Genomic DNA, 15,587 nt, shown 5'->3' on the forward strand with positions numbered 1-15,587 from the left:
GTCTGTAGTTATACTGTACCTCTCTCTGCAGCCCTCTCTTGTTCTCTCTCCACACACACACACACACACACACACACACACACACACACTGAAGCACCCATTCACACGTACGTAAACATACTGATGGAAAGATTTGACTTTGCTTAGTGATGATTAGCTCTAAATATTTTGAATAAGAGGATCAACGCTGCATTAAACACTGTAGCATATGAATTCCTCCACACCACTGTATATAAATAAACTAGGGCCTTTGCTGCCCCCTGTCTCTTAGCAACAGACTGTTGCATGAAAACTGTGAGGATGACGGCCATCAGGAAACATTTGTACATTCCTCTGGGCAGTGTTGCAAAATCAACAACAGCAACAGCTCCCTCAACCCATACACTCTCAATCTGACCTGTTATGGCTTTTCCATATTCCCTTATTAGAGTTTCCAGAACACGCAAATGTATTGTTATGTTATTAGGTTTTTAAAGAAAAGCGTAACCATGGAAACAGATGCAACTGTATGTTACTGTGAGATTGGTAGCAACCAAGGAATATTAACATCTCTTAATATCCTGCCTTGAGAAGGCTTTTTTGTTGAAATTACAGCACACTCCAAATTACATTTTTGATCATCGTCTTTTGTATTTGTGGCTATGTTTTGTATTTATGTTCCGGCAGCTACTAATGCTTTTTGAGTCAATTTGTCATATCCTCTCTCCTGCTTTCACCAGATACCCTGGAGGAGGAGGATGAACAGCTGATGGTGTCTGGCCTAGCTGGGGATCCAGCTCATAGCCTCCTCTTTAACCAGAACATGGGCCAGGCTGAGCCCCCCTTGGCTCCTGAGGAGGCCCCTGTGAACCCTAAGGAGGAGGCCCCCGTGGACCCTAAGGATGGGCCCCAAACACTTCCCAACACAACAGACACTGCAGAGGTTCAACCCTCCACAGCAGACCCACCAGCACAGGCCAATGGAGAAGCAATGACCAGCCCTCCTCTGAACTTAGGTCTACCTGATGAGAGGCCAAATGCTACCTCTCTGGACTTAGGCCTACCTGAGGAGAAGCCACTGGCTACTTCTCTGGACTTAGGTCAACCCGAGGAAGAGAGGCCACTGTCCAGCAGCACAGAGACAGTTTGTAATGGACACCCCGTTGAGACCATCTCTGAACCGCAGGCCAAACTCACTAAAATCCCTAAAACCACTAAAACCAAGCCCCCTTCCCTGAAGATAAAGACAGCCCTGAGCGAGGCTAGCACACTGGGGGATGGGGACATTGACATCATCACAATCCCTAAAGCTAGCTACAACTTCGACCCGGACCAGTTTGACGACAGCTTTAACCCGTTCGCCACTGGAGGCTCCAAGATACAGAACTCCCCGCCAGCTTTTGCAGCCGATGCCCTGCCCACACTTGAGTCGCTACCTGTAAGTAGCTCCTTTCCCAAACTGGAGCCTTTGCCTGTACGTAGCTCTTCTCCACCGCTTTGCAGGACTAGTTCCTCACGTAAAATGGAGGTTGAGGAGGTCATAGAGTTATCGTCGGAGGCATCAGAGGAGCCCAAGCCTGTGAAGATGGAGTTTGGGTTAGACGAGGCAGGCGAGGTAAAAAAAACACAGCCGAGGAGGCTGAGTAAAAAGCCTGGCAGCAAGCTCGCCGTCAAGAAGCCAAAGGCCAAAGCAACGACGACAGCACCTGCTCCGACGCCGACACCCGAACCAGTCGTAGCTGAACCGGTAGCAGAGACAGTTTCAGAAACAGCTTCCGAACCGCTTTCCGTGCCAGGTGCCTCCTTAAGTTTGGATGACGTTCCAATTCCCAAGTCCACTTATAAGTTTGACCCCAACCAGTGGGATGACCCTAATTTTAACCCCTTTGGGGGTGGTGGTGGCAAAATGAGCGGTTCCCCAGTTCTGCCCAAAGGATCCTACAGCTTTGATCCTCAGAACTTTGACGACTCAGTGGACACATTTAAGCTGTCTAAAGCCCTGGGCAGTGAAAACCCAACTTCCCTGGATACCCCTGAGAGGCCAGCAGAGGAAGCAGTGAAACCAAAGCTGGATCGCCCTCTGGAGGAGGAGAAGAAAACGTGCCAGCCTCCAAAGAAAAGCAAGGACAGGATCATCAAGTAAGTCCACTACACCTACAGCTCAGCATTTCAGCACGTCAATCCAAAGCATGCGTTGTGTTCCACCACTAGTATAGCCTTCTTCAGGGTAATTCTGTTTTCAGAAATGTGCTTTGTCCTAGCAAGAAGAAAAACATTAAAATTGTCTTCCTGCTCATTATCCTACAGTATGTGATATCAAACCTTCCCTCATGGTTTTCACACTAGTTTAAACTCATACACAGGTTGTTTTAGGTGGTGGATCTCCTTTTGCCTTTTGCAAAGTCACTGGCATCCTAATGTTTGTGTCAGATGCCCGCTGCCAAACCCTCAGCCCCCTAGAAACCTAACTCCTTCATCTCTAATGCTGAGCAGAACACCTCTACTCACTCCTCCTTCTCTCTCTCCTTCATCCTTCATTCCCAAAATGTTCTCTGTGCCACCGTTGTACCTCCTCCCTCCCACCCAACCAACCTCCACTGTCTGTCTATCATGCACCCCTTCTCTGCTTCCCCTCCCACCTTGTGTTTGTTTGCCTCAGGACCACTGAACAAGTGAAGTTTCTCTGTTTTCTATTGTAAGTAGTACTCTCTCTTCCCCCACTCACTCTCTCGCTTGGTCTGCCGTCTTTGCTTTCTGTCCCATTGCATGTGTTGTTATGATGAGAGCTCAGTGAAGAAGCTTTTAGTGACCTGCATTACTGCTTGTTGGCACGTGAACCCTCCTCCTTGAAAAAAAGCTTCATTAGCTAGTTGGCTATTTCCTGAACGGTTACCTTGTTACTCTTTGCAAAGTTAAACAGCAGATTTCTATCTGCATAGGATTTTTAACAGTGTTGTAGTGTGCAACTCTGACTAGACCAATGGGACCTGTAGTGTTTACAATGTCATCCACATTTAGACAACAGCTATTTATTAGATACCTGTCCAGAACAATTACATGTCCAGTAAACGTTTCATCTTGGCCAAGTGCCCCAATAACCAGTGCTATGTTTTTTATTTACAAATCCTCTGCCTGTGTTCTTCCTCTAGGAATTCTTGTAAGGTGAAGAAGTATGAAAACCAGTCCCTGGTCCTGGATGTCTGCAATCAGGTAGGTGTGTGTGTGTAATATCAGCTGAATATAACCTTGCTGCAGTGGCACTGCAATGTTTATTACTCAGTAGGTTACCTCATCTAATTTACACACACACACACACTTCCCTCTCATGCTGACCAGTGCATCCCTTTCTCACACACTCATCAGTGTGTCTCTAGCACTGCAGTACAACCCTGGCGTGTTGACAGATGCATTACTCATCTTTCAGCACTGATTATCAGTCTATAGAGGCCGTGTGCCATCAAGTTTTATGACCTCCCATTGTACTTCAATAGACTATCAAACTACTTAAAGTGACCCCCAAATGTAATGCTTTGAGAAACCAAACAGAAATACTATAATATCATAGAAATCAAGTACTATTTGCATGTTGAAATGCATATGGAATGCACCTTGGAATATTGCTGCATTGTTTATAATTTTTTGTTGGTGGACTTATTCTCTGAGGGTACAGTATGCACATTTTACATTATGGCTTTAATTATAGAATGATTATCACTGCCTATCAGATGGAATACATTGAATTTAATACGGCAATGACAGTTAGTACCATCACATCAGTGTTCTATCGTCCTCTAGACTGACAGCACGCTGGCACTGCATTCTCTTGTTTACAGGAAGAGGATGCTGTGGTGTCCCAGGTCCAAGGAATGCCCCGCCGTGTTCGCCATGCCACCGATGAGGAAAAGCTGGCTTGCAGTGGCATCATGGGCCAGAAAGCCAAGGAGGAGGCCGAGGTGGAGGTGGAGGAAGAAGAAGACTCAGCGTGTGCCAAAAGCCCAGCTAAAGGCCCAGCCAATGTCAAAAGCCAGGCGCTGCTGGATGGTACATTTGGTTTGCTCTCAGGCAGGGATGTCAGTTGGCAGTCGCCATACCCTAGCTCAATACCTTTTTTTTCTCTCAAAAAAGAAAAAAGTAGGCTACAAAAAAGTAGACTCAAATCATTCCAATCCCAATTAAAATGTAAAGGCTGTTTAGCGTATTGATAGGCTGGCTTTAGGACCATGCAGAGCATCGCTCGGAGAAGCTGCCAGCAGTGTTGCCAACTTAGCGACTTTGTCGCTATATTTAGCGAGTTTTCAGACCCCTCTAGCGACACATTTTCAAAAAAGCAACTAGCGACAAATCTAGCGACTTTTTCTGGTGTTATTGGAGACTCTGACATGAAAGCACGTATCGTTCATACTCTTCTCAACGAGCAGCGGGCACTCACAGGCGGCCCAGTCCTCGCGCAGCAGTCCCTCCCAGCTGCAGTCAGAGCAGGAGATGTTCACCCCTCCGCGTCCAGACTGCAAATGAATCGCGCATGCGGGAAGCCGCTGCTGGCTGATCCCGCCCTGGCTTACATTCAGGGTGGGATGTAAATGTAGGGTGTTTTTTACTCACTTTTTGTCTCTCCCATGACATTATTCCTCTCTCCTACAGCATCCATCACAATTACATGCACATGGCCAATTATGCAAATTAGGTGATGAGGTCATTTAGCGACTTTTAGGACAGCCAATAGCTACTTTCCTTACTGAGGAGTTGGCAACACTGGCTGCCAGCCTGCATGCCTTTCTCCCACTTTAAGAAAGCAGAGACAGTGCCAGAGTTTGCTTTGTCAGTCAGCCGATTGCTTTGAATCTGATATCGGCATTGAACTTGGTCTTGTAAGCCTCGAGGCCAGCTGTTTTATGCACCGGTTACTTTCACATTGATGTCGGCACAGGTGGCACGTGTAATAGGCTAGGGTAAAATAAGCTTCCCTTAAAGTAAATTTAATTTGCCCAAATTAGCTATATAATTACTTGTGCCTATAGAGAAATAAATACAATCTTTCGAAATACTACACCAGAGAGCATGATTTGGCCACAGATGATCATTAGCTTCTTTTAAAAATGAGCTGTAGATCATTTTAAGCATGCAGCAAATAGCAGAGCACTTAAAGGAGAAGAAACATAGCTGATTAGGCCTATTCTATAGTAGTGTTGCCAACTTAGCTACTTTGTTGCTATATTTAGCGAGTATTCAGACCCCTCTAGAGACACATTTTTAAAAAAGCGACTAGCGACAAATCTAGCGACTTTTTCTGGTGTTATTGGAGACTCTGACGTGAAAGCACGTATCATTCTTACTCTTCTCAACGAGCAGCAGGTGCTACGGGCCCCACCCCCCTCCCAAAGCACTCACAGGTGGCCCAGTCCTCACACAGCTTTTTACTCACTTTTTGTCTCTCCCACAACGTTATTCCTCTCTCCTACAGCATCCATCACAATTACATGCACATGGCCAATTATGCAAATTAGGTGATGATGTCATTTAGCGACTTTTAGGACAGCCAATAGCTACTTTCCTTACTGTTCTATAGGCCCTATTCCCACTTCGAGAGATTAAGCAGCGTCTGAGGAGCAGAGTGGCGAAAGAGATTTCTACTTTTCACTTCACATTACATATTTGCCTTACCTTTCGTTGTGGCTGGCAACGTGACATTCTTCGTCCGCAGCTCAAATTGACCATAAATATCACAGTAGCCAGTAAGCACAAACCATTTAACAATCTGAGCAACTTTTCTTCTAAAACATATTACAATATTGAATAATGCAACAATCCCCAAGCAGTTGCAGACAATTAAAGGGTTTATTTTCTCGTCCATACACAGCTAACTAACAACATGCTTCATGATCAAATAATGAACTTTCAACTCTGTTCTCTTATATCGAGGCGGAGTTGAGTTTTGATGATTGGTCGCAGGATTTGTTATCAACGACATTGAGTCACCATCAGTCAATTCTAAAAGCTTTTAGCAAATACAACCACTGACTTTTTACTCGTTGCTCGTACTACGTAAGCTGAAATTCAATTGGGTCCGTGCTATCCGGGATCCTTGGGATGTCCCTACCACATTGAAGTTGAACTTTTAAATGGTTAAGGTTAGGGTAGGGTAATGATTAAGGTTAGGGTAAGGGTAGGGGTTAAGGTTAGGATTTAGGGTAGGGACGTCCCAACGATTATGGATAGCACGGACCCAATTGAATCTCAATTTATGTAGTACGAGCAACGAGGAAAAGGTTGGCGGTTGTATTCGCTAAAAGATTTTATTCGAAATATGAGTTTCAGCACCCCGCGGAAGGACCGCAGTTGTACAGGAAAAACATAAGTACCGTGAAGTGTATTCAGAATTGATGTTTTATTTATTTAAATCTACTGATAGTGACTCAATGTTGTTGCTAGTAAATACAGCGATCAGTTATCAAAACTCAACTCCGCCTCAATATAAGAGAACAGAGTTGAGGGTTCCTCAGCTACCCTCCCATACGAATATAAAAGTACAGTAAAGCTATCATACAGTGTCATTCATATTATAATATAGGCTACACAGCTAGGTAACGTTAGCTAGCAAGCTAGCGAAACAAAATCATTTCTGCATCCTCACGTAATCGTGCTAGCTGTAGCTGAATGCTGACGTTTAGCTGAACCATAGCTAGACAGGAGCTCTTAGGCTTACACTAGCTACAGTATTAAAGTTACCTCAGAACAAACCAGGCTTCATTTTATCAATAACATGGAAGTCATTATGAGGTCAAAGGAAATTGCGACTGAAAATGTTGATAATTCCCTGTGTTGCTTCTTGCCTGGACCTCAGTAGCTCAGTGCAGTCAAGCAAAAAAGAAACACAGATTTAAAGCTAAGGCTACAATTTCAGGTATAAACTCAATAAAACAAGTTAAAAAAAATAAGGAAAATGTCTGTACATTTCAGCTGTTTTAAAAACATTGCTATGCTATTACAATTTGTACTGTAAGAGTGTTGGCTCAACGAGACAATTCTGTTTACATGGCCCTGCTTAAAGGGGGGGCAACTGTCGGGCGAGTGTTGTGGTCGAGACTTGACAAGTTCGCAAGTTTACATTGCAGTAAATGTGTAGCCGAGGGTATTCTTGCGAAACTCTAGTAAGTGTGAAGAGTCTGCGCACTCAGGCATGCATTGTACAGAACTGTCTGTTTTTCTAACTGTGATTGAGTTTAGTTATATTATTAGATTAGTTCCTTTTCCTTTTTTAAGGAACTCAGTCGGGCTTTCAACTTACTCTTGAAAGTTGTAATAATAGAATGCACAAGGTGCAATTTTGAAATTGGGTAGTACATCATCAGTTTTCTTCTTGTCATTGCAGACCTAAGAGAGCTACAGTATTTTTTACTTGTTAGAAATGTCCAGATCAACTAGCCCATGTCAGCTAATGTTTTTTAGCTAGGTTTTTTAGCCCATTGATTTTGTTGTAATGTTTGAGTCACTCAGATATCACATGAATACATATAAGATGTACAGGATGTTCCCCAATGATGGAAGGGGGGCCTGAGTGAAAAAGTTAGGGAACCCTGGATTTAGATGTATCCAATAATCAAGTCTTAGTCAAAGGGACTCTGCTTAAAGGGGCAAGAAAACAAACATAGCTAAAATGCCAGAAGCAGTCCTAGACAATTGATTAGATTAGCTCAATTAGATTACACTAGAGGACAGACAAAGCAGAAAAACAGCTTCTGGAGAGCCTCTTGGATTGTTGAATCTCATAATAGGTTTTACTGCCACCTAGTGGCCATTGAAAATCAAGTGTTGAGTAAAATGACTTTCCATCTCCGTCCCCTGATTCATGATACTGATTCATTATTTTATTTTTTCCCCCTCAGGTCCACAGGCGAGGATAACACACTGTATGGATGAGAAAGACATTTGCACTTTGGTAAGTAGGCCTAGATCTGGGCTGGCCAACTTTAATGGGGGTGGGGGCCACAAAATATCTGAACTCATCATGGGGGGCCGCAGTGGCTCGCGTGTCAGTGTACCCTCATCCATACCCACACACGCAGTCAACTGATTTGTGCAATCCATTTGTGCAGTTAAACTACTTAACTCTGCTAACTAAATGTATTATACCAGTAGCCAAGGCCGGCTCTAGCCTTTTGGGGGCTCTAAGCGAGATGTGGTTGGGGGGCCCCCCCACCTCGCGGGCAAATCATTTTATTGGGCCCCGCCTTGACGGCAGAGAGAAATTTAGCATTTCCTTCAATTCTACACAAAGTCTTGCAGTTTTAAAGCACGTTTTCTGCAATTCGACACAATTTGCCATGGGGCAGAGTGAACAGTTTGAAATGTTTTAACAGATTTCATGCAATTCTACTCATTTTGCCATGAGGCAGAGAGAAAAATATGCAGTTTTACAGCTAATATCCTGCAATTCTATCCATTTTGCCATGGGATGGAGAGAAATGTTTATAGTTTTAAAGCTAATTTCCTGGAATTCTACACATATTGCCATTACTTATGCCACGTTAATATGATATCTGAGTGAGAGTGACTTGCAAAATCAATGGGGGCCCCCTGGAGGTCAGGGCCCCTGGGCACGTGCCCTGCATGCCCGGTCAGTATTCGGCCATGATTACTACAAGTTTCGATAGCTGTCTAGACTAACTTACCAATCTAAACATTGTTAGCTGAAATGGCTAATTGAGTGACTGTCAGTGACTGACATAACAAGATAAAAACTGCTGATGCACAACCAAATTTAGAAATTGCACCTTGTGAATTCTACTATTCTAACTCTCAACAGTAAGTTGAGACCCTGACTGAGTTGCTACATGTAATTTTTTTACATAAATAAATAATTTGGGTTGGGGCCCTGTTTTTGGAAATTGATCTGCGGGCCTACAAAAGAAGAGCTATGCGGCACGCAGGTTGCCAGTTGCCCATCCCTGGCCTAGATCTTTTGATTTGTTAGTCGTCATGATTTTTCAATAGAAGCCAGTTTGCATTAGAGCCCAGACTGACATGTTTTGTCCTTGGTGTCTACAGAGTGAAGAGCTGTCAATCACCCCAGGGCCAAAGTTGATTGGCTGTGAGGGTCACGATGACAAAGGCAGTCCCTCCTCCCTGGATACCATATCGCAAAGTGAGATGGACAAAGCAGCAGTGCTCACCTTGATCAGAGAGGAGGTACAGTAACTGACTGATAAAACCTGGGTCGTGTTCATTAGGCACCAAACAGAAATAGGGAGGGGCTACCTTGACTAATAAGAAAGGCACATTTTCCTTTAAAAAACATTTCCCGTTGCCTGCCCTAATGAACACAACCTAGGTAACACCAAGAGCTAGCCCTCTGAGCTAAAGGCCCAGTTCCCTGATTGCCGACTGTCACTGTAATACTGAACACATAATACAGTACTTCTGTTATATTATACTATAGTAAACATACATAAATAATCAACAAGTAGCAAGCAAATGGATGCCTGGCTGTCAAGCTTCTTCTAACCCTAGAGTGTTTTCTCCCCAACAGATAATCACTAAAGAGATAGAAGCCAATGAATGGAAGAGAAAGTATGAAGAAAGCCGCATGGAGGTGTTAGAGATGAGGTATTATATGGCACTGTTGTTTTAGTTTGCCATAATTCAGAGTTAATCATATTTAAAATAGACAAACTCACAATAAACCTTTTAGACTGAAAAGAAACCTTTTCATTTTTATTTATATCTCTCCTGTGTTTATCTGTCTCTTGTAGGAAAATAGTGGCAGAGTACGAGAAAACCGTTGCACAGATGATTGGTAAGTTCATTGAGGAGTTCATTTGATCTGCACTGATATGAAATCATGGGATAGGTGAAAGCAATATGGTGGATGCCTACCAGTTTATGGCTTTCACCAACCCATTTAATTCCAAATCAGTGCAAATCCATGGAACTAGACAACAGTAACAAGCCTTAGACTATTGAGACACACCCTTGGACCCAACATCCTTGTTCGGATGTACCTCAACTATCTAACCTTTGACCTGTGACCTTTACAGAGGACGAGCAGCACAAGAGGAGTGTCCTGGGCTCCCAAAAGAGCATCCAGCAGGTGATCCTGGAGCGGGACCAGGCCTTGGCTGACCTCAACTCTGTGGAGCGCTCACTTTCTGACCTCTTCAGACGCTACGAGAACATGAAGACCGTCCTGGAAGGCTTTAAGAAGGTAGGCTACGTGTTAACACTAGACTAGAGAGAAGGTTTAAGAACGTGAGTGTAACGTTAGATTAAGACTAGAGAGGTTCTGTTGAAGAAGTGACCCACTGGGCAAAAACTGGTTTAATCAACGTTGTTTCCACATCGTTTCAACCCAAAAAATCTATGTGATGACTGAGTCAACCTTGGAAACTAATTGGATTTGCAAAAAGTCATCAACGTAAGGGCATTTCTTATTTTTTTCATCCAACTTTTAACTTAAATCCAATGACATGGCAATTTATTTTGTCGATTTCACATTGAATTCACGTTAGTTGACAACTCAACCAAATGTAAATCAAAACTAGACGTTGAACTGAACCTTTTGTACCTTTTGTACTTTTTATTCTTCTTTTGTTGATGTTATGATGTACAGAGTCCTTTTATGTTTAGAAAAGCACTTATTAATTGGATGAAATGGTATTATTAGTGTCACTGTTTTTTCTGTAACTGACTGTTGCTTACAAAATGACTACCTGTAATGGAGATACAAGGTTATTCAGTTTTCCTTTTTTTTTACTGTCTGTGTGTGTGTGCAGAATGAAGAGGTGCTGAAGAAGTGTGCCCAGGAGTACCTGGTCCGCGTCAGACAGGAGGAACAGAGATACCACACACTCAAGATCCACGCAGAGGAAAAACTAGACAAGTAACGACAGACACATTAATTTAGTATTTATTGTATCTCGACTGCTTTTTCAGCAGATGTTTTATATGATTTGAGTCTTGACTCTAGAGATTGAGACGGTAAATGTTTAAATGTTAAATATCTGATCATGTTAAATATAAATACACCTTATCTAGCCTATTGTTCATTTGGCTACTATGTACTGTTGAGGCGAGGGACATTATCTTTCTATGGATCTCTCTCTCTCTCTCATTTCTGTGTGAGGTCTTCTATTTTTCTTTTTCTTTCTCTAATGTTCCCCTCTCTGCTGTGTTGCAGGGCAAATGAAGATATCGCCCAAGTGCGCTCCAGGGCCGACTCAGAGAGTGTGGCTCTTCATGCCAGCCTGAGGAAGGAGCAGATGAAGGTAGACTCCTTGGAGAGAGCTCTCCATCAGAAGGTACTTGACTTGACTTGAGTTAAATTGACTTGACTTGGCTTGACTTTGTCCCTAGGGGGAAATGTGTCTGTAGGAATCATTGATAGTAAAATAATAACTGGATACAAGAATTCTGTTAGTTATCAATGGTTCCCAATGAGAAGCACAAAATGTCGCATTTCGACCAGGAAGTGTTTCACGATGTCGCATTTGTTAGTCACAAAAAAACAATTTAAATGCTGAATCTTTGATTGAACCATCTCTACCTATCTCTCTATTCTTCACAGAACCAAGAAATTGAGGAGCTCACAAAGATCTGTGACGAACTAATAGCAAAGCTCGGAACATTAGACTGATACCTGATATCATGAACTTTGGAGTTCTTGGATGTACTGTTCCACCAACATCTCTCCGCTCTGCCTTACCGTTGCAGCCAAGGCCTAACCATCCCCACCACTAGTAAACGACTGTGCACACTTCAACACAATCTAAACCCTTCTCTGCTAATATTACTCATACACACAGGGAGTGACGGCAGTAGTCACCCCTGTTGTCTCTCAACTGGAACAAATAAACAGCAAAACAGCTATGAGTATATGTTTTTTTTTAGGACCAATTAAGTATTGATGTGGCAATTTGTAATGTGCATGTGCAGCTGTTATATGCATGTAGGGCCCAATCGTAACTTTTGCATAAATAAAGCATTAGTATGGACATTACTGTTGATTTCTCCCTGTTGTAAGGCTATGTGAGGGAACTGTAAGTCGCTCTGGATAAGAGCGTCTGCTAAATGTCAAATGTAACTGCTAGTAACCTGTTGCGTTGCGTACTGTGGGGTGTGTTTGTAAAGTATGTTCCACATCATGGATTATCAGTATTGAAGAAAGAGACAGAGACGTGTGATCCAGAAAGGGATTGGGGGACATTTTTCTGTTGATACAGGGAAAGAGATCAACAATCAATGAGTTGGTGGCTCTTGTTTTTCAATCGCTTGCGTTCCACGGGTTTAGACTTTACACAATCATTCTGCTGCTATTCTAGTAACTACTAGAGATGGAGAGCGATCCATTTTTTGTTTTATAGAGTTACCATTTCTATCTACTCTCAGTTGATCTTCTATTGTTTTGTACCTTTCTTTAGGTAGGACAATGCTTTTAGGGGTATGCTAGTATAAGTTCTTTAAAAAATCGATCATGGGATTGCACATTTATTTTAATAACTATGTAGCTTCTTGTTATTTGATATTAACTTCAAACTGCAGTTTGTGGTCAATGCTCTAGATCTTTTATGTAGCTCCATTAGATATACTCTATATACCCTTATTAATTATTATAATAATTTGAAGGCAAATCAATGTTTCATGTGTACAGCATATATCAAAGTATGTTTGTTTGCTCATACAGTGAGGGACAAAAGTATTTGATCCCCTGCTGATTTTCTACGTTTGCCCACTGACAAAGACATGATCAGTCTATAATTTTAATGGTAGGTTTATTTGAACAGTGAGAGACAGAATAACAACAAAAAAATCCAGAAAAACGCATGTCAAAAATGTTATAAATTGATTTGCATTTTAATGAGGGAAATAAGTATTTGACCCCTCTGCAAAACATTACTTAGTACTTGGTGGCAAAACCCTTGTTGGCAATCACAGAGGTCAGACGTTTCTTGTAGTTGGCCACCAGGTTTGCACACATCTCAGGAGGGATTTTGTCCCACTCCTCTTTGCAGATCTTCTCCAAGTCATTAAGGTTTCGAGGCTGATGTTTGGCAACTCGAACCTTCAGCTCCCTCCACATATTTTCTATGGGATTAAGGTCTGGAGACTGGCTAGGCCACTCCAGGACCTTAATGTGCTTCTTCTTGAGCCACTCCTTTGTTGCCTTGGCCATGTGTTTTGGGTCATTGTCATGTTGGAATACCCATCCACGACCCATTTTCAATGCCCTGGCTGAGGGAAGGAGGTTCTCACCCAAGATTTGACAGAGTGTGCTCCTAATCTCAGCTCGTTACCTGTATAAAAGACACCTGGGAGCCAGAAATCTTTCTGATTGAGAGGGGGTCAAATACTTATTTCCCTCATTAAAATGCAAATCAATTTATAACATTTTTGACATGTGTTTTTCTGGATTTTGTTGTTGTTATTCTGTCTCTCACTGTTCAAATAAACCTACCATTAAAATTATGGACTGATAATTTCTTTGTCAGTGGGCAAACATACAAAATCAGCAGGGGATCAAATAATTTTTTCCCTCACTGTATCAGCATAACTCCAATGATGAGCATCCATGTTTCTAATGTAAAACAAACTTAAAGTCTCATAGATGTGTTCCAGTGGCACCACATTTCTGGAGGAGGTGCTTGGTTTTCTGTATTAACAATGCAACATTATTTGGAAAAACTCTTGTTACAGTATTTGTTGTTTGAACAAATATGTTTTGTTATATAGACAATATAGGCTTTAATCCATATTCCTTGTGTCTTACCCCTTAGCCCATGTAGCTGAACAAATGAGCACTATGACAAGAATATCTTAACAAATCCATCAATGGAATAGTGACATATCCTGTTATAATTGTAGTTTTGCTCTATTTAAGAATAGTTTGAAACTGACATGTTTTGTTTTCTTCTTTCCTTTATATAGGGAGCTGTGTTTGTAAGCTTGGCTTTCTGTAGTGCAGCCACAGTTAAGTTTCTCTCCAGACCTTTGGAAAACAGGACAAATATTTTCTACCATCTCCATAATCCTTGGGTTGCCAAATATTTCCCTTGCCCTCAAAGCCCATCACTGTTAATGTTGTAGGCTCTGAGAATAACTTTTCCAGAAAACACTAATTATTATTACAGATTATGATGGATCTGTAAACTATGTACTAATGCAGATGTGGATTCTTGTTTAGATAGATGTTGTCAGAGCGAACAAAAAGCTAACTGTTGGCCAAACAGCACAACGACTAGTTCCTTTAATGTAATGGCAATGTCTAGGACCGGTTCCTATCAACCTTTAGGACTACAAGGACCTACAGTACAGTATGTGGACATGGAGCTGTCCCCAAGCCCACTTTAGGTGCTACCTACCTGAGTCATAGTTTGGGAGCCATTGCCTTATCATACTTGTTTCATGAATCATCATCATTGTCAACATCGTCATCATCATCAGTACCTTCAACTGCCAAATGATTTAAAGGTCTGACTGGTCCTTGTTTGAAACTGCTTGTCATTCTATCACTGCAGTATGTGTACATTTTATATTGTATGAAAATAATATTATTTTATTGATTGTTCATACAGTATTTGTAAAGTGGAGGAACGAAACGTGCACAGATTCTATGATGTTTACTGATTGATATATATATATTTTGTGCAGAAGGCATTTCCTGAATAAAAGTGATAATTATTGTGAACTTTGTTTACTTTGGTAAAACTTTGATGAAAACTTTGAGGCTGGGATTCAATTCGAGGCACGCTATAGAGTAGCGCACTGGACAGCCGATGTACCTAAAGGCAATTTCCCCGTCATTCACGGAGATCCCATTCACAGTAAACGCTGCGCATGTCAGCTGACCTTCAAAAGTCAAGAGCAATGTGCTGCCCTTTAACGCGCCTTGGATTTAATCCCAGCCTTGGTGTATATGTTGACATACACTAAGGCCACACATGGCCAAAAGTATGTGGACTACCCTTCAAATTAGTGGATTCGGCTATTTCAACCACACCCGTTGCTGATAGGTGTATAAAATTGAGCACACAGCCATGCAATCTCCATAGACAAACATTGGCAGTAGAATGGCCTTGCTGAAGAGCTCAGTGACTTTCAATGTAGCACAGTTATAGGATGCTACCTTTCCAACAAGTCAGTTCGTCAAATTTCTGCCCTGCTAGAGCTGCCTCGGTCAACTGTAAGTGCTGTTATTGTGAAGTGGAAACGTCTAGGAGCAACAACGGCACAGCCGCGAAGTGGTAGGCCACACAAGCTCACAGAACGGAACCAGTGCTGAAGCGCATAGCGCGTAAAAATCGTCTGTCCTCAGTTGCAACGCTCACTACCGTGTTCAAAACTGCCTCTGGAGGCAACATCAGCACAAGAACTGTTCGTCAGGGGGGCTTCATGAAATGGGTTTCCATGGCCGAGCAGCCGCACACAAGCCTAAGATCACCATGCGCAATGCCATGCATCGGCCTGAGCGGTTTAAAGCTCGCCACCATTGGACAAATATGGGTTTGGCGGATGCCAGGAGAATGCTAACTGCCCCAATGCATAGTGCCAATTTTAAAGTTTGGTGGAGGAGGAATAATGGTCTGGGGCTGTTTTTCATGGTTCGGGCTAGGCCCCTT

General features: G+C 42.4%; 1 protein-coding gene across 3 annotated transcripts in view; it reads left to right on the forward strand.

The window, feature by feature from the left end:
• LOC121575984 (transforming acidic coiled-coil-containing protein 1-like) overlaps positions 1-12,721 on the forward strand; it is a 49,516-nt gene extending 36,795 nt beyond the window's left edge. For all 3 annotated transcript variants that reach the window (XM_045223035.1, XM_045223034.1, XM_045223033.1), the window contains exons 3-13: positions 720-2,118; positions 3,129-3,189; positions 3,813-4,020; positions 7,863-7,915; positions 9,025-9,165; positions 9,506-9,582; positions 9,729-9,772; positions 10,014-10,180; positions 10,749-10,855; positions 11,153-11,273; positions 11,540-12,721. In XM_045223035.1, coding sequence (XP_045078970.1) covers positions 749-2,118; positions 3,129-3,189; positions 3,813-4,020; positions 7,863-7,915; positions 9,025-9,165; positions 9,506-9,582; positions 9,729-9,772; positions 10,014-10,180; positions 10,749-10,855; positions 11,153-11,273; positions 11,540-11,608 — 2,418 coding nt within the window. In that variant the 5' untranslated portion in view covers positions 720-748 and the 3' untranslated portion in view covers positions 11,609-12,721. The remainder of the gene's footprint in view (positions 1-719; positions 2,119-3,128; positions 3,190-3,812; positions 4,021-7,862; positions 7,916-9,024; positions 9,166-9,505; positions 9,583-9,728; positions 9,773-10,013; positions 10,181-10,748; positions 10,856-11,152; positions 11,274-11,539) is intronic.
• Positions 12,722-15,587: the final 2,866 nt, after the last annotated feature.

Source organism: Coregonus clupeaformis, chromosome 10 (genome assembly GCF_020615455.1).
Source record: "Coregonus clupeaformis isolate EN_2021a chromosome 10, ASM2061545v1, whole genome shotgun sequence".
NCBI classification, from domain to species: domain Eukaryota; kingdom Metazoa; phylum Chordata; class Actinopteri; order Salmoniformes; family Salmonidae; genus Coregonus; species Coregonus clupeaformis.